Here is a 19,233-nt window from a genome sequence, read left to right as displayed (position 1 = left end):
TTTCTATTTTTAACAGGTTTTCTCTCATTAAAAGGGACAGTGTATTATTTGACCACTAGATGTCACTGTATTTTATAGTGCAGGGTTCTCCAACCCTTTTCAAGCCAAGAGCTACTTTTTATTACTAATTAGCGCAAAGGGCACCCAGTTTGATATGCATTTCCAAAATTACAACCTATCATGCTATTACTATGTTGTTACTATGTTATAACCAGGTTATTTATTAGAAGAGGGGGTGAATAGACATCAGTCAACCACTAAAAAATATTTTATTAGTAAATCACAATGAGCCAGCACTGGTGAGCTATTTTCAGAACATGTTCATGGAAACCTCACCTATCCTTAGGAGGCACCCTGGTGTCCGCGAACACCACGTTAGTGACCCCAGGTGTTTTGCCGCCAAAAACGAGTGCAAAAAAGCACAAGGAAGAGCACAAGACTCAAAGTGACCAAAGCGCATCATTTTCTTGTACCGCACATATGGAACTTGGGAGCAAAAATTTATGTTAAAATTATAATTTAAAACACAGGCACGTGCGTGTGCTTCCTGTAGACTACTGAATGTTTTAGCATGGCAGGAGAGGTACTTTGAAATTATTATATGCCAAATAAATGCAAATTTTCTTGACCTACATGTATTTAATCGCGGATGACAAGGGATCTTATTTTAACCCAATACATTTATTTACAAACAATGGGGAAAAACAATTTACATTTTTGGCATTGAATATATCAACTTATTTTTTTAAACAGTTGAATGAATGCAGGACAGCACGGCGGCGTAGTGGTTAGCACGTGTGCGGCAGAGTTCTGAGGTCATGAGATCGAACCTCCTGTGTAGAGTTTGCATGTTCTCCCCGTGCTTGCGTGGGTTTTCTCCGGGCACTCCGGTTTCCTCCCACATTCCAAAAACGTGCATGTCAGGTTATTTGGCCGTTCCAAATTGTCTCTAGGTGTGAATGAGCAAGCAAATTGTCCGTCCCTCTGTGCCCTGCGACTGACTGGCAACCATTTTAGGGTGTCCCCTGCCCACTGCCCGAAGATAGCTGGGATGGGTTTCAGCACCCCAGTGACCCTACTGAGGATAAGCGGTGCAGATAATGGATTGATGAATGAATGCAGTTTTATACCAAAACCAACTCACCACACTATACAAACTAAACACTGCCCTCCAGCGGCCGGAAAGAAAGCATTTGATATGGATTCATTTATAAAAGATCATTACTTTTATAGAAATTACCAAGACACTTTGTTCTTTTTTGGCATACTAAGAAATGAATGGAGGGGATGGATTAAATCACCCAACAGGACACATTCAGCCTGCGGGCTGAATGTCTAATATGCCTGCCTTAGGACATCAGACTGGGTCTGGAAATTTCAAAAGTTTTCCCATTCTCAAAAATATTTTTCACCATGTCTCAAAAACCGCCTGAGAGCAAAAGAAAATGTTTACCAATGTTCTTTTTATCCCTCAAAATTCCTGAATCCACCATGTCAGTTCAATTGCAGGCAGCTTTTTGTGCAAACCTGAGGATAATGTAAACACAACTACTACCAGCTCTTAACTCAAACAGGGTGCAACTCATTATCGCATTAAACAGATGGTCTCTGTATCAAGTTTCAAGCCAGATAACGTGATCGTGTATGCATAATTGAAACACCACTCTAATAAAGGCTTTTGGTAGTTCACAGGAATATCTAGGATTTAAACATCCAGTGTTAAATTTTGTCAAGTCACAGATCATACACCTTTTTCATGACCAGATTAAAGCCCTTTTTAAGGACTTTCAAAGATTGCTTTCTGAAGCGATTGTAAAAGCAAGGTTTATTTTTGGGACCTACGCGTATCTATCTAAACAAGTTTGGCCTTTTTGAAATGGCAATTTGGTGAAGTTAGGGTTTTTTTGTACTCCTAAACAATTCGAATTTCAGTAATATTTTAAATATTGTTATGCAAGGAAGAATGGGAAAGCATTTCTGTGTCTTGATATGCAACACTGATGAAGAGACATTCATTCCCCCAGCTTTAATTGCAACAAAAGGTGGTGCTACAAAGTATTAATGCAAGGGGGCAAAATTATTTCCTACACTCCACATTACAGTTTTCATTTGTTGAATAAGTATAAAAAACGCAACGAATTTCATTTCACTTCACAACTGTGTCCCAACTGTTGATTGTTCACAAAAATGTTCTATTTGTATGTTTAAATGAGGCAGAAGTTTGAAAAGTTCAAGGGGGTGGAATACTTTTACAAAGCACTGTAAATTCCATTAGAGGAACGTATTGTAATCCCCTTGTTTATCGCGATTAATGGTGACCATAATCACCACTATATGCAAAAAGTCGGGGATAATTGATTGCGTTAAAAAACGTGCATCATCTTTTAAGTGGGACAGAACGGCACATCTCCAAACAAGTGCTGGCTCCAGGTTGCAACAATTTGGAATTGGGTGTAATGGACCACAGCTGCACAAGTGCAGTTTATTTTATGCAGACATACAGAAACAGCAACAAAAGAAAGGCTACAAGTCCTGACAAAAGTGGGCTCTGAAGTCCCCTCGATAAAGGATCTCAGACACATAAGTGCAGTGCATTTTAGGCAGAAATACAGTAACCGAGAAAAAAAATAAAAATAAAAAAAGGGCAGTGAGTCCTGACAACAGTGGGTGCCAGCTCGCAGCAATTTGCAATCAGTGATAATTGATCGCGGCCGCATAAGAGGAGCTCACTTTTTGCTGGACAGAATGACACAGGGGGGAAAAAAAAAAAAGTTGCCAGGCTTGAAAAATATGCACTCTGCCTTACCCACGTTACAGCAGTATGGGATCAGGGATAATGTATTGCAGAATATTTTTCAACTGCGAGTCCATGAAGTACAAAGCGCAAAGTAACGAGGATTACAGTATGAGATATAATTCATCATTAAGAAAGATAGGCTTGAAATAGCTGGTGCATGTGACCTCATTACCTGTGGTAAAGCAGTGTTGAGTTGTCTCTGGAGAGAGTCTCTTTCATGGCCGATGTCATGCAGTTTACCCTGAGCCAAACTCAGATTTTCTTGAGTTTCTCTTAAAGTCTCAAGCAGACGATCCCGCTCCTCTAGCATGGACACCATAAGAGACTCAAAATGACCTTCAGAGTCTGATTGTAGTGGGGAGCCGGACCCTCGACGGCCTGTTCCACTTCCATTTGGTCCTTCCGTCTCACTGATGGTGGGCATCACTTCACACATCATCTATAGATTAGAAGAAAATGACAGGGAAAAATAATAAATAATACAGAACAATACATATAAAATAAGGCTTTTGGTCAAGTCAATTCAAGTCATGTGTATTTGTATAGTCCTTAATCACAAAGAGTCTCAAAGGTCTGCAAATACCACAGACATTAACAAACTACAGACTATTATTACACCATCCCCTGATCTAAAAACCTACATGAGGACAAGGAAAAACCTCAGCATGAGGAAAATGAAGAAACCTTAAAAAGGACCGCACATGAGGAAACCCCCCTTCCAGGATGACCAAGCTGCAATGAATGTTGCATTAACAAACCACGGATCACAGTTTTGAACTCCCTTTTAAAATATGAACTTCTTTTGTAAACTCTAATATCGAAGCTGCAAATAAAGTTTTATTGGCATTTTATTTTAATAACCAAAGACAATCTTGAACCATGATACATATATTTACATACCGATGAGACCATCACATAGACTTGTAGATCAAACTTCCTTTCACCAACTATTTAAAGATTATATTTAATTCATAAGGTACAGTAAGAAAAATACGGTAGGTACCATTCTGCAGTTATTTCTCTCTGCATGTAAACAAATAATCATTGGATAAAAACACATGGAAAAGAAACAGAAAAATGTGACCAGGCATTTTTTTTAACCTAAAGCTGGGGTGTCATGTCAGGTATTCTTAAAAAGTTTAAAGTTAAATATTTTCTCTTCTAAGTTTGTATTAACAATGCCCAACTGAGTTCAGAGAGCCCATGTGCTTTATGTTCTATTGCACCCATCTGCTTTCATCTTATTTTTCATCAGACTTGTTCAGTGTGAAATACATAGGGTTTGAAATTGGCTCAAAAAACAAACCACAAAAAAGTTATTGGGAGAAATTAGCATGACAATAGAGTGAGGGAGTCCTACAAAATTACAACCAAGCTCCACAAATCTGTCCCGTAGACAGATTGCTGGACAACAGCTTGGGATCATGTGAACTGGATTTTGCATTCCAACAAGGGAATAAGTGCAGGAAATACACACACTGTTTGACCTCACATGCCCAAAGAAATTAACAGTATGTTTCAATAACTAGGAGTTTTTTAACTGCATGTCATAAATGTAGTTAAGAAATACCAAAAATAAACTTCACGCACTTTCGTCAGTTCTGCCAAACTTCAACCACACCAAAATAAATTGTAAAAAAGACACACAAATCATAACCAATCTGGTAAAAAAAAATGAAGCTGAATTGCCCTGAGCAAACCACAGTATATCGATTGACAATAACAGTAATATGTCGTTTTAACTTAAAGGTGGTGTCCGAAATCTGGAAATATTCTGCTTGCTGATGCCATCGCTTGGATAAAAACATCATTGCAGCCTCTGTCAAGCTAAATGTGTTACATGTTCAAGTTTGTGACTTTTTTAGACACGGTCAAACAAACTCTTCTTTTTTCATCCTTTTGGGGAGATTAGGTTGGCTTTTGGACTGTATTTGAAACAGGCCTTTTCCTACTTTGACAATTTTTATCGCAGAATCAAAGAAAACCACAACCATGCGCGTAAAAATCACTCTATGACACTCAACCATATCTCCCGATGGAGGAATCTTCCACGCTTCTTCCGTTGTCTTGAGTTCAGAAGTGGCTTGACCATGGGAATACGGCTATTGTAGCCCATTTCCCGGACACGTCTGTGAACTGTGGCTTTTGATACCTGGACTCCAGCTTCAGCCCACTGTCTTTGAAGCTCCCCCAAATTCTGGAAGCGGCTCTTCTTCACAATTTTGTTAAGGCTGCGGTCATCTCTCTTGGTTGTGCAGCGTTTCCGGCCACATTTTTCCCTTCCAACAGACTTTTTGTGGATATGCTTTGAAACTGCACTCTGTGAACAGCCTGCTCTTTGAGAAATTTATTTTTGCGTCTTACCCTCCTGATGGAGGGTATCAATGATGGTCTTCTGGATAGCAGTCAGATCAGCAGTCTTCCCCATACTTGTGATTTAGTTTACTGAACCAAGCTGAGTGTTTTTAAGGCTCAGGAAACCCTCGCAAGGTGTTTCGAGTTAATTAGATGATTCAGGTGATTAGTTGAATAGCCTACTTGTATACTTTTTCATGATATTCTAATATTTTGAGATAGGATTTTTGAGTTTTCTTAAGCTGTAAGCCAAATTCAGCAATATTCAAATAATAAAAGGCTTGAAATAGTTCAGTTGATGTGTAATGAATCCAGAATGTATGACATTTTTGTTTTTTTAATTGCATTACAGAAAATAAAGAACTTTATCACAATATTCTAATTTACTGAGACAGTCCTGTATACGGCGCGACTCATAGGGGATGATGACACTTCTTTGAAGAATGCCGTACAAACTAATGCCAGGGGCAGTTAACCACGAGGGAAGTAGAAATGCAATGGCAAAGAGAAGCCACCAGAGAGCAGTGTTGTCATTTTTAAGCAGACTTGTGAAACATGGCAACAATTTCAAGCATTTACATACACTTCACTTAAAATGCAAGCACTTTCCAATCCTTAAAAGCGCATCAAAATTCCAGCATTTTCAAGAATTTCAAAAACCCGTATAACCCAGTGTAGAGGAGGGCGGTTCCAAAAAAAAGCCAGGACTGCCCGGCCCGCGGGTAATGAAGCCCAAACCAGCCCGAGCCCAACAAATTAAATTGATTTGAGTAACGAAGGTCGAAGCAGACCCGAAGGTGGTAAGGATTTTTTTTTTTTGTGATGAGGCGCTTCTCTCCTTTTTTTTAACTATCCACACATAATTGTTTTTAGTTTATTTTTCTTTGTGGATGATCGGCGCGCAATAGATTCCGTCCCGCTTTCGCGCAACGGAGCTCGCGATGAGCCAAGCGCAGAGATGCGGGATTTATGTTAATTTATCTGATTTATTAAGTCCCCTTAGGGAAATTCATTTTCACCGACTGTACCAGGGGAGTACATTCAGTGCTTTTATAGACCAATTTATAGCTCCTGCTATTCCCACGCGGTCTCCCATCCAAGTACTAACCAGGCCCAACCCTGCTGAGCTTCCAGAGATCGGGCATTCTCAGGGTTCTATGGCTGTAACCAGGTCAATGGTGCATTTTGCAAAAAGGGGGAGCAATATACCATGCAATAGAGAAGCCCTGCTCGGCACAACCCCGAGATAATCAGTGACGTTTTAGGCCCGACCCGAATTTTCAGTCGAGGTCAGGCTAGGGTTTAAAATCTTACCTCGACTGTGTTATTATTAATTCAGAATACTTTTAAACTTTTTTTACATGTTTAACTCATTTATCCTGTAGTGCCATATCTTATCTTGTTGCAAATAATATTCACTACGTTATCAATGACAATAAAGACTATTCTATTCTAATAAAACATATCTTAAAGTCCTCAAACACACAAGAAGCCATTCGCGATTCATAGGTAATGCCCATGTATGGACTTCCGGACCTCCTAAACGACATCAGATTATCAAATGGCAATGCGAACAAGCAATAAATACAAATAGAGCCACTCTTTCACAGGTATATTCAATTCTCAGAGTAGATAATATGAAATGTACAACAAATCCCCCGAAAGGTAAGTAATTGGTAAAATGGCGGCGCCCTCTGTTGGCTGCGGCTGCATCGGCTCGCTACAACGGGTCAGGTGTATCGACATTTCGTTCTGTGTACATTGTTACAAAGAATGACAATACAAAGGAAATTATTATTATTATTATTAAATGAATGAATGCATCACTGATGAATAATTTATGACTCATAGAAAATTATCTTGGCAGCACGGCGGCGCAGTGGTTAGCGCTTGTGCGCCACAGTTCATGTCATGGGAACCTGTTGTGGGTTCAAATCCAGCTCCAGACTTTCTGTGCGGAGTTTGTATGTTCTCCCCGTGCTTGCGTGGGTTTCCTCCGGGCACTCCGGTTTCCTCCCACATTCCAAAAGACATGCATTTCAGGTGAATTGGCCGGTCCAAATTGTCCCTAGGTGTGAATGAGCGAATGAGTTGTCTGTCCCTGTGTGCCCTGCGATTGGCTGGCAACCAGTTCAGGGTGTCCCCTGCCCACTGCCCGATGATTGCTGGGATGGGCTCCAGCCCCCCGCGACCCTACTGAGGATAAGCGGTACGGCTAATGAGATGAGATAATTATCTTTCAGGTGTCTTTTGGATTACAATATTGTCCGCCTTTACCACTGGTTTATATATTCAGGAGATTGTGGTGTTTGGGTTGAACATCTGTGTAGTGACAGATGGGTGGTACAAACACATCCAAATAATCTCAAGTTTAAAAAAACATTTATAAAATGTAGTCTCAGTCAACATCACCATAGCATGAAATCCACTTGGGATGGGCGGCTTGATCCAAGTATTGATAGTATTGATACTAAGCAATTACTTGGATCGGATCGATACTTTGCTCCTCCACCAGTTTCTCCAAAGTGCTGCTTTTATATGTAGATAGCACAGCCTCTTCCATCTTTCACCCAGCTTCTCCTGACACTCAAGTTTATGCCCCTGTGTGTTACTGACAGACACACTTTTGGCACCTTTCTCTATCTGGTCTGCTGCTGTACCCTGCCTGCCAGGCAGACTATATGGCCAAATCTATGTCCGCACCCCAACAAGAAGCTAAAATTGACAGAAGCAAACGGGAAGGGCAGCACGGCGCTGACTTTTTTTCAACAACAGAAAAGAAAAATACCAGGTGTCCTTTGGTATAGTGGTTTATTACTGTGGGCAACACTACAAATTTACACAAACCCACGAGGAAATGCTCAACCCGCAGAGAGCAATGAGCTGCACCCAAAAATGTAAACACAACAACACTGGTCCTGAAAAAAACCTTTAGATCGTTTTTATGGCAACATAGGCAAAAGGGATTCGTTGTTACATTGCTGATTTTTGGGGGTTTGACTTCGCGACTTTTGCTCTATAGCAGTTACTGTAATACAAGTATTTTATTTTTATACTGTTAAAAGTTTTTGGGGATTGTATTGCTCTTTGACTTTATTTTCAAAATAGTTTGCAATGGAATGTATAGTTGACATGCGGACATTGTTATAGTGTTTTTATTACATTGTTGTTCTATTGATTTTCTTTGCTTTTGTTCTGAAACATTTGTATCTTTGTCCTGTTGTTTTAAAAATGTACCTCCACAGTGCATAACATGCTGTGTTTATCGTAAAAGTAACCCAACTCTAGGGGGAGGTTCAGTTATTTGGTGATCATGTGATTTCCAAGCAAAAAGTATCGCTATCATGACCACTACCATGTATTAACATCGACTGGATCAATATTCAAATTCCCAGGATCGCCCACCCCTTTAATCCACTCAATTGCATGGTCTGTTTTATCTGGTTAAAACCTCCAAACGTTCTCTTACGTCAACAATGCATTTGACATACAGTAATTGGAATCTCGGTATGTAACACACGCATCAGTTCATGGCTACTTATGATACATTCTGAGTAATAATGGGATGCAAATACCTTGACAAGCGACAATAATTCCAACTGGCAGGCAAACGAGGTCCACGGTGCTGCAATCCGGTCGTGAGAGGAAGACCACCAAAGATCCAGACATTAAAATATTACCCCACTTGCTGGAATAATGTCTATTAAGGCTTTTGATAGTGTCCTCTTCTAAAGACAAGGCCTGAGATCAAATCCATTGAACAGAGGGCAGGGACAGCTAAGTCAAGTATAGCTAGCTAGCGTTGGACAAGTAAACTGTTGGTTGATTCGACGATTGCATATTTAAAAAGTGTTTTCTTCACAATTCAGAACGACTTTAAAAAAAAAAAAAGTAAAGCCCTTCCGAATGGATGTACATATTCAACACAAATATTCAAAAAGAATCAAACGATAGCACAAGTAAGATGACTTGGAAACAGCTGTGCACTTACAAGCATAGGCTTAATTTAAAGCTAAAATCTTTGGCTTTAAATCCGTTCGGAGTTAACAGTTAGCCAACGTTAGCCACTAGCCTGCTAGGCGGCTAACGCTCGCTTGTTTGAAAGTCTAACTTCACCAAGATAAAAAGTAACCTAAAAGTTGAACAAATGTCCACATAGTTCGAGTCTATGTGCCAGACATCGTCTTAAGTGTCTTTTAGGTTGTAAAAATGCGAAAGTAACCCGGCAAACTCGAGCAAAACGAGTAATCACTAAAGTAACATTAGCGCTTAGGCTAACATTAGCTTCCCGAGCAGGAGCGTCGCCACATCAACTCTTTAAACTTCCACAACGATGTTGAACGGGAGTTTTGGTCGGGCCGGAAAATCCACAAGTTAAAGGAAAATCCAAACGTTCGCGTTTCCGATGTTATCCTTTCCCAAATTAAAGAGGGATTTTCTTTTTCCAGGTTAGCGTCCGTCAGTCCAGTCTTTCCCTGACGCCACTGCCTGCCAGCTCGGGCAGTCGGGACAGCCAATGGTGGCCTCTCGCTCGCTAGCTTTTGCTTTAGGAGTTTAGGGCTAGCCCTTCACCGCTTGGCAACAGGAGGAGGCGATAATGGTGTGATATTAAAGGGACAGTGCGTATTATTTAGCGCCTCCAGGTGGTAAAAAACATCATTAAAAAACAAACAAAAAAACAAATTGATTGAGATATTAAGCAAAAGCATATGAACCATGCCATTTTTAACTACTTGGAGGTTGAGATATGAGCATTTATTTGACTTAACTAATCCATACCTGTCAACCTCCTCCGCCCTTACAAACTGTCATATTTTCCCTTACAAAATACAAAATAATCTTACACCATATTTTTTTCAAACTTTTTATTGATGTAGTTTAACATGTTATATTGTACATGTGTGTCGTTATATCATATATATATTGTTAATTAACATTTTGTTGTGAGATACTGAGTTGCTCGACATAATGAAGTTTATTATGAAAAAAAGTTAAAAAATGAAGTAGCTTGGGCGTTCACTGTAGAAGGAAAAAAATACATGTAAATATAATTAAGTTGAATAATACATTTTTAAATTCAAATTATGAATTCATTTTCTGCATTAAATTATTGCTGGTGATATACTAATTAAAGGGATAACCACAAACCTGTCTTTTTAATTTTTTTTTTCCTTCTAAACTTCCTTTTTTTCTTAACTTCTTTATACAACAATAATGATTCGTAATATAATGCATCAAAGCAAGTGAGCCGTTTGAGAGCCGGCTTTCTTGAATGAGTTGAGCCGAAAAAGCCGGTTCTCTAAAAACGAGACGGACTTCCTTTCACTACATAACTACCACATGAAATCCTAGGCGGCAGATGCATGCGCACAGTAGCATCAAACCGCTCGCTTCGTTTGCAACGGGAAAAAAAAAACGATACCATGATAGCGGCGAACTCGTTTGACTTGATTGATTTGCCGTTTCGTGATAGTCGGTGTATACCAGATAGTTCCCATAATTGACAAATTTGCATTTTTCCGCACAGATTTGCTTGTATGTCGTACACGTCTTAAAATGCATAATAGACATACTTTGTACGGCAAAATCGTACAGGTTGACAGGTATGGTATGTGAATCATGCATTTTTGAACTGCTCGGAGGTTGAGATATGATTCGACTTTACTAATCAGTACTCATAACTACAGTTACCTACCTACTTCTGCACATCCATATATATGTACATTATATTAGATTATGATTATACAGTGTCCCTTTTAAGAGACTTCAACGTTTACTCGATACTTATTTTAACTTCATATGTAATATTTATATATTTACAGAAACTGTGTGTCAGATGTATTGACATTTTGTTCAATATACATGTGTACAAGAATGATAAAAAAAGTAGATCTATGAGTCTCAACTTGCCTTTTTTGCTGCCAAGCATAACCTCAAAAAACGTTTTTGTCTCTTTTTCTTTAAGCACATAGTTTTAGTTATTTCTTTCTTCACAAAAAAACTGAAAAGATTTAGAACACAGAGAAAGAAATGTTCTACGGTATTTTTTGTTCATTTTAATCATATTTTTTGTTTTTACCCTTGTTTCTGTTTTTCAATTTATTTCACCCCCCCTTTTTTTTCTTTTTTCATTTTTCCTTTCCCCCCATTTTTTCTGACTTTTTTCTCTTTTCCTTTTAATTCTTTCGTATTTTCCTCCCCCCTTCCTCTTTTTTTAAAAAAAGCTCAGCAAAAAGGGAAGGGAAAATAATATTAATTTTGGACACTTTGAGTCTCCTTAGTTTTCATTCTCCCGTGTGCTTTTAGCACTTGTTTTCGGTTAAACAACACCATACACGTATAGTGGTTAAATATTACACACTGTACCTTTAAATTATGAAAAATGGGACTTCAATCCACCGGAACCTGAATTTGGCAACTAGCGAATTCCATTCCATAGGAATTTGTCTCTTTAACAGCTGGAATTCTGAAATACCGTATCAACAAATAAACTTCCCACATTCCTTCACCTCTTCTACATGGGATGCCAATTCTGGACAGCGAATGTAATAATACTGTACCTTCACAAAACAAGACATTTCATGAGACTGTGAACATTAGATTAGGAACAATGTATTTATAATGACCGTACCTATAGCGCCCTTCCCACACCAAGTTAATAAAACACCCTATGATTGTGAGTAATATTTATCAATCAAAATAACGATTCAATTCACGTTTTAAAATTGAAGATACTGCAACCTATGCTAAGTTTCCAACATGAATATCGAAAGCACCGACCATATGTTCTTCTCATGTCTGATTATTCAAGATTTTTGGCATGATATTTAGATCTGACTCATTCCTGTCATATCCACCATCTTATCCACAGATCATAAAACATTTACACCTTTCATATTGAAAAAGAACGATGAAAATGCAATAAATCTTATGACACGTATAGCAAAGTTGTTATCCACACAAAAAAAGCAAAAATGTAAACCCGTTTTTTGGAATTTTTTGGGTTTTGGGTAAAATCTTTAGTATGATGAACATTCACAATGCCCAAGTGATTTATGATATATTTAGGAATCTTTTTCTTGTATTAAATGAAACATGTCATCATTATTTTTTTTCATTTTACTTTATTTGATTTCTCCTCTGTGCTTCTACAGCCCTTTCTTCTGTTCCATAGAGACGTGTTGGATTTGTTGTCGTTGTCATGATTACCGATGTGAATCACCTGTCCCTATTCAAACCCACTCCTATCTGTCCCCTTTTGTCAGTCCGTCTGCGAACCTCAGTTAACACTAGGCAAGCCTCTTTCGACCCTGACTCCCTCCTGTTTTTTGCTCCCGTCTGTCCCCCGTTACGTTTTTGATCCTGACCACGTCTACTCTACCGTCCGGGCTTTCGACCTCTTTTGTCCCCGACTACGGCTATTCTCCTTTCCTGGCTTACGACTCGCTTCCAACACCGACCACGTTTTTGCTCTCCTGTCCCGGTTACTGACCCGTTTTTCCATTTCCGACACCGCCATCGCTCACCACGGAAAATCCACTTCTGCGTTCAGAGCGACCTGCTTCCGGCGTCCAGCAATCACCTGATCGCGGGCGCAACCTTTTCTTTTTCTTCCAATAAAACTTGTGAGAAAAACAACGCAAGTGGGTCCTGTCTCCGTTCTGGTCATGACAGTTGTTAGGTTGCTTCTTGCCAATTTTGTTTGCAAGAAGTGGAGGGGGAAATTTATACCCCTTTTTATCCAGAAGTAGTGGGCACTTCATGTTCACAGATCCATTCACAACTTGGGTCGTAGAGGCACCACTTCCTGTGATTTGTCTTGGGCAAGTACAGCCTGGTGGTGACTGTCGCTCTCCAGGCCGATTTTGGGGTAAGGGTTTGCTCCCACGCATGAAACAGATAGTACTGGTTTTGTTTACCAGGAGAATCCTTCTGATCTGAATCAGATTCAGCACCTTCAAAATCTGGTCACCGCTGTTCTTTAGAGAAATGCGTCATCCCACTCTTCAGAGATGAACCACAACTTTAGATAATAAGATGCCAACAAAATATTTTAACTTTTAGACGGATAGGAAAACATTTCCAATCTACGAGCGATCCAACCCAGCAGGATTTAACCCACCTCTTGTGTTAAGAGTCGCCAACGACCCGTTTTGCACTAAAAATGCCTGTAAAATGACATACATTTGTTTAATGCATCAAGGAATGTCTTTCTTTCAAGAAAACGAAGTGAAATAATGATGACTTCATTATTAGGGCAGCACGGGAGCACAGTGATTAGCGCATGTTCAGTACAGTTCTGAGGTCATGAGATCAAACCTTCCTGTGTGGAGTTTGCATGTTCTCCCCGTGCTTGTGTAGGTTTCCTCCCACATTCCATAACATGCATGTCAGGTTAATTGGCCGGTCCAAGTTGTCTCTAGGTATGAATGAGCGAGTGAGTTGTCTGTCTCTGTGTACTTTGCAACTGCCTGGCAACCAGTTCAAGGTATACCCTGCCCACTGACCGAAGATAGCTGGGATAGGCTCCAGCACCCCCGCAGCCCTACTGAGGATACGCGGTGCAGATAATGGATGGATGGGCTTCATTAATAATAATATTATTATTATTATTATTAAATGTTCTAATTGAAATGGTTACATTTGTTTTGTTAAGGTCGATTGGAGGATTTTGGTGGAGGAGCCAAGTATCGATCCCAGGATAATAGTATTGGTCCAATTCCCAAAAAATACTTGCTTAATAAAATGCATAAAAGCAGATGCTGCTGCGTCAACTACCCACAAGATGGCGCAGCTGTATTGTCAACAATTCAGCCAATAATGTAGGTCAAACACAAAGTCCGTTTTTTTTAGCATAACTCTGCATTGAACAGTACAATTATTGTAAAAGTTCTTAGGCTACAGTTGTTTACATAGGAGATTGCTGTAAAATAACGTTGGAAAAAGACCCTTTGAGGTATTAGTTCAATATGTCACGCTGTACTGATCAGAGGTGGGTAGAGAAGCCAAACATTTCACTCAAGTAAAAGAACTGTTATTTCAATATAATACTTCTCGAGTAGAAGTAAAAAGTGGTCGTTCAAATAATTAGTTTTGTAAAAGTAAAAAGGTTCTTGGTGAAAAAAAACTAACTGTAGCAACGCCTTATTAACTGATTTTTTAACAACCATTCAATCAGATCATCAAATCATTCAATCAACAATACACTTTATTTATTTTGAAAATAAACTAAAAGAGTCAAAATAAATTCAAGTACTGTAATAAACTATCAAATAATAAGAGTATAAATCAAATAAACAAATTAAGCACAAGTATTGTTCAATATGATTCTCAGTAATTTGGGATATAGTATTAGTTCCATCTCATGTTGTTGCCCGTCCATGCGGAGGACCGGCTCATCTCTGAATGTGTGGGATGAGGCTTTGCACTGAAAAACAATGGCGCCCAGATGATGAGAGTGATGTATCTGAGTCAGCCCAGGAGGCTTCCTCTGCTACTGGTAAACATGGAAACCAGTACCATCGGTTTCATGTGGGGAGCGAACTCCTACCCAAAAAGACAGCCTGGAGAGGGATGGGCACCACCAGGCTGTACTTGCCCAAGACACACCACAGGGAGTGGAAACCATCCTCTGGAGAATGACGTGACTACTGTGTTGTACTGTTACAAGTTTAACTTCTTTGATATATCGATAAATTAAAGAATGTTCTATTGTTTTGGTAAAATTTAAAAAATGCAATTAAAAAATCAGATTTCTGATATTTTTATTTTGAGGTTTGGAAAAAAAACGACAAAGGAGTAAAATATGCCCCTTATCTGGGCAACAAAAACTCAGCATGCACATACAAAACAATAGCAACCTTATGCAAAGCTCAAGTAAATAAAATCACATTAAAACAGTTTAAGTTTAAATCCTGTGTAGTTATCCATCCTTCCATTACCTGCAACACTTATCCTCAGTAGGGTCACGGGGTTGCTGGAGCCCATCCCAGCTATCTTCGGGCAGTGGGCAAGGGACACCCTGAACTGGTTGCCAGTCAGTCGCAGGGCACACAGAGACAGAAAACTCACTTGCTCATTCACACCTGGGGACAATTTGAACCGGCCAATTAACCGGACATGCATGTTTATGGAATTTGGGAGGAGACCAGAGTGCCCAGAGAAAACCCACGCAAGCACGGGGAGAACATGCAAACTACACACAGGAAGGCTGGTAGCTGGATTTGATCCCATCACCTCTGAACTGTGCTGCAGACGCGCTAATCACTCAGCCGCCGTGCCTCTGTGCAATTACTTCTTCTCCTTTTACCGTTGGGCCCCATGGCCGATCACACACTAGCCAGTTTTATTCCAAATGAATATTTTAATGATTTTCTTTATACTTCTTTTTTTTTTTTAATAATGTTCTCTTGTTTTAGGGTTGTTGAGCGCTAATCTGTTTCATGTTCTGATGCTCTTTTATGATTTATTGAAAAACTATACTGTACTTTTGCAGGGCTTGGAACGGCTTAGCATGTTTACATTCAAAATGCGTCTCTACTTACTAAGTTTTCGGGTTATGAAGCTACTCCCTGAATGCATTAAATTCGTAAGTAGAAGTACCACTGTTTCACCAACAATTTTTTTTTAAATGCTGAAATCAACCTAAAAAAATTATACACATAAAAGGTTGTTTTGTTGTCACTTAGGGGTACTACAACTAATCAACTAATCATTTCAATATTGTTAAAGGTGGGGAGTGTCACTTTAAGTGTTCTCAAAAAATTGAAGGTATATTATCACTATTAATTGTGTTTTTAATGCCCTTGGTCACTATTAATTTATGCCCGAGTTTATAACTGATGGACACACTCTGATTCGGGCCTAATATGTCAATCATTACGTCAGGTTCGGGTCGGGCTTCTCTCTTGCTGATTTTTGTTTTCTTTTGTAATCATCCACCATGTGTTGTTTGTTTCCTTATCTTTATGGAGCATCTGCACAGCTTGCATGCTCAGAGGCGCGTGCACAGCCTTCTCACAAATGAAATATGAAATTTCTGGTTTGCTTCGAGCTCTGTCCCTCAAATCATGTGTGGTGATTGGGCTCAGCTGTGTCTAGTTCCAAACACGGTTGGTGCTCTATGTGGGAAGAATTCAAGGGACGGAATTCTTACACGTATTTAAAAAGAAATAATCTGATTCTTCCAGGGAATTTTTAAAAATGATTTTACGGTCAAGACAATAAATCAACTGGCTTTATTTCATATTTTTAGACATGGTGATCTGAAAATAGTTTAGCAAAACCAAAATATTGCACCAATATGAAGACTCATACCATCATAGCCAACTCTTGCAAACAGTATCTGCACATTTTTCAGTAGTTAATCTTCCATAAATAGGTTCTGTTTGCCTATAACATCTTAATAAATGGCAAAGAGGTCCATGTGATAGGTACAATTCAAAGAAAAAGAATCACATTCATTTCATTGAAAGAAATATAGAAACATGGTGTTACTTGATTTGTCTAGAGCAGGGGTGTCGAACTAATTTTAACTCGGGACACACACGATAGAACAAACATTCTCTCGGGGGCCGGACTATACGATTGAGGAGAAAGAAAGAGAGAGAGAGAAAGAGAGAAAAGGGAGAGAGAAAAAAAGCAGAGCGAGAATGTGAGAAACAGAGAAAAACAGAAATGGAGAGAAAGGGGGAAAGGAAGAGAGACAGAAAGAAATCGAAAGGGAAATTGAAAGCAAGAAGGAGAGAAAAGAGGAAAGTGAGAAGGGTAGAAAGAGAGAAGGGGAAAGCAAGAGAGAAAGAGAAGGAAGATAGAGCAAAAGAAGGTGTAAAATGACAGAGACAAAGAGGAACGAAGAAAGAGAAAAACAGTGAAAAAGAGAGAGATAGAAAGTGAGAGAAAAAGTGAGGGAGAAAGAGAGAGAAAGAAATACAACTACAGCATCTTTGTGAGTGGCACCTGGCTTTAGCAACATCAAGTGTACATATTTAAACCTGCAGCTCGTTTTTCTCTTGCGCTTTCCACAGTTGTCTCGCGGGTCGGATTCAATCCCTTAGCGGGCCTGATCCGGCCTGCGGGCCACCTGTTTGACACCCCTGGTCTAGAGGTTTTTCTCTCAATGATGTTCACACATGAGGAAATGTTGTCAGGAAACTAAAATAACATGGCACACATTCATTTTACGTATTGCATACATCAAAAATGGTTTAAAGCTATAGGACAAAATAATATACTGGAGTTTTCCACTCATAACGGAAACATATTGCTTTTCGATACGAGAACTAAAATGAAGCATCTCACTGATATCACGATTGAGTGCTTTTGTCACTGAGCTTTTGAACTAAAGTGTGCTTACAGTGCATCCATTTACACAGCAGAAGAACTATGTGCAATGTGTCCAACATGCACGGAAAGTAGTACCGTTTCTATGGTCATTTTAAAGTACCGGAAAACAAACAAAGCCAGCAGTTAAAATATTGTGAAAAGGAATCTCAAGAAGAGATTAGATTTCTCTTTTGATTAACAGGATATCGAACTTTTTTCTTGTTAGTGGGGTTTTGTAAAGGGCTCAATGCTTTTCTCACTTGGAGCCCACTTCAACACGGATGTAGATGTACAAATGATCTCACTCTTAAGGCTTCGTGTGACGTAACAAGCGAGTCACGTATACCGTGTTTTCTGCACTATAAGGCGCACCACATTATAAGGTGCACCCTCAAAAACTAGTTCTTTGTCGTATATTTTTCATACACAAGGCGCACGAAATTGAGGCTGCAGTAGGAGCTTGTGTGCACGTGTACATTTTAATGCAAAGCATTAAAATGTGCCACCGAGCTAAACCACAAAACATTGAATGCGGTGGGAAACTAATCCGAGAAATGGTGGTGAGTTGGACTGACACTATTTTCACTCGACCAACCACAAAACAGTATTAGAGCATATTTCATTATCGCATTATTTTTGCTCACAGTGCCACAACCATGATTTGCATAGTGCATTCTGATAGTCTCTCCGCTTCTTCACCTGTTTCTAAATAATCTATTGGTTTAATACGTATGTGTGAGTAAAAGACCTTGTTAAGTATTTAGTTTTCTCCACTCTCTTATATTTGTGAGTGATGAAGTGGCGAGAATGCGTAAAAGTGAATGCGAGTAAAAATTGTAGGATAATGAGATATGGTCCAATGCCTTGTCGTACGTCGTTTGTACTACTGATGGTCTAGTGGTCAAAGGTCAGAACGCTCACAGCCACGACTCTAGTTTGATTCCCGTTGCATACGAACTCAGCAATGTTTATCGATTTGATCAATCATTGCTCAATATGGTTACTGTAAAACCTTGAATAGGAGGAATTCCTATTGTTAGTGTATGCATTTCCAATTAAATAAGGCGCACTTCAAATTTTTGGCCAAATTCATGTTTTTAGCGGTGCCATATAGTCTGGGAATTACGGTAATTCCATCGAGTGACAGTCAACATAGGGGTAAATCGTTTCTTCAAAAATTAACTTTCCAGTTCTACGACGAAAACTGATTTGTAATTGAGAATTGTACAACATTTTGATGACCTTCTCAGAGGACACCGCTAAGGCACAATAGGACAAGCAGGTGAATGGCCAGCAAATAGGTGAGAAAAAAGTAACGTGAGCGCGCGCGGCTCGTCAGCAACCGGGAAAAGTACAAGCTTCGTCCTCGGAACCAATGTCTGCATGCCGCCAGCCCGCCTTTCACCTGGGAACATACGATTTAGAGATTCACATCTCGTGAAGGAATTTCAAATCACCGGCAAAAAACATTCAAAGATATGAACTTTAAGGAGGTCAGCATTATATTGTTACTCTCTGCCGCCATCTCTTGACTTAACGTCACAATCTCATCTTATGCATGAAATAAAGGCATTTCTTAAAAGCGCTTGAATAAACTCTGCTTTTGTCATCTTTTTCTGGGTTGGGTTTGGCATTTGGACTGTTTTTGAAACAGGCCTTTTCTCACTTTCACCGTTTCCATGTTACACTAACGGAAAAACTGCATTGATGGGCTGCGGCTGCATCGACTCGCTACAACGGGTCAGGTGTATCGACAT

At 39.4% G+C, this 19,233-nt stretch overlaps 2 protein-coding genes across 7 annotated transcripts in view; both read right to left on the bottom strand.

Moving 5' to 3' along the window:
* Nucleotides 1-9,437, bottom strand: part of ppfia1 (PTPRF interacting protein alpha 1) — a 50,795-nt gene extending 41,358 nt beyond the window's left edge. For all 5 annotated transcript variants that reach the window (XM_088334046.1, XM_088334045.1, XM_088334047.1 and 2 more), the window contains exons 1-2: nt 8,728-9,437; nt 2,970-3,236 (exon numbers count right to left, since the gene is read on the bottom strand). In XM_088334046.1, coding sequence (XP_088190172.1) covers nt 2,970-3,236 — 267 coding nt within the window. In that variant the 5' untranslated portion in view covers nt 8,728-9,437. The remainder of the gene's footprint in view (nt 1-2,969; nt 3,237-8,727) is intronic.
* Nucleotides 9,438-16,374: 6,937 nt separating this feature from the next.
* The window catches only part of LOC148367217 (uncharacterized), a 46,838-nt gene continuing 43,979 nt past the window's right edge, over nt 16,375-19,233 (bottom strand). For both annotated transcript variants that reach the window (XM_088334042.1, XM_088334043.1), the window contains one exon: nt 16,375-18,881. In XM_088334042.1, coding sequence (XP_088190168.1) covers nt 18,723-18,881 — 159 coding nt within the window. In that variant the 3' untranslated portion in view covers nt 16,375-18,722. The remainder of the gene's footprint in view (nt 18,882-19,233) is intronic.

The sequence above is a fragment of the Urocampus carinirostris genome, chromosome 4 (genome assembly GCF_059441175.1).
Source record: "Urocampus carinirostris isolate Australia breed hairy pipefish chromosome 4, RoL_Ucar_1.0, whole genome shotgun sequence".
Lineage (NCBI taxonomy): Eukaryota > Metazoa > Chordata > Actinopteri > Syngnathiformes > Syngnathidae > Urocampus > Urocampus carinirostris.
Note: the sequence above shows the minus strand (reverse complement) of the source record. Positions and strands in the feature narration are given on the sequence as shown.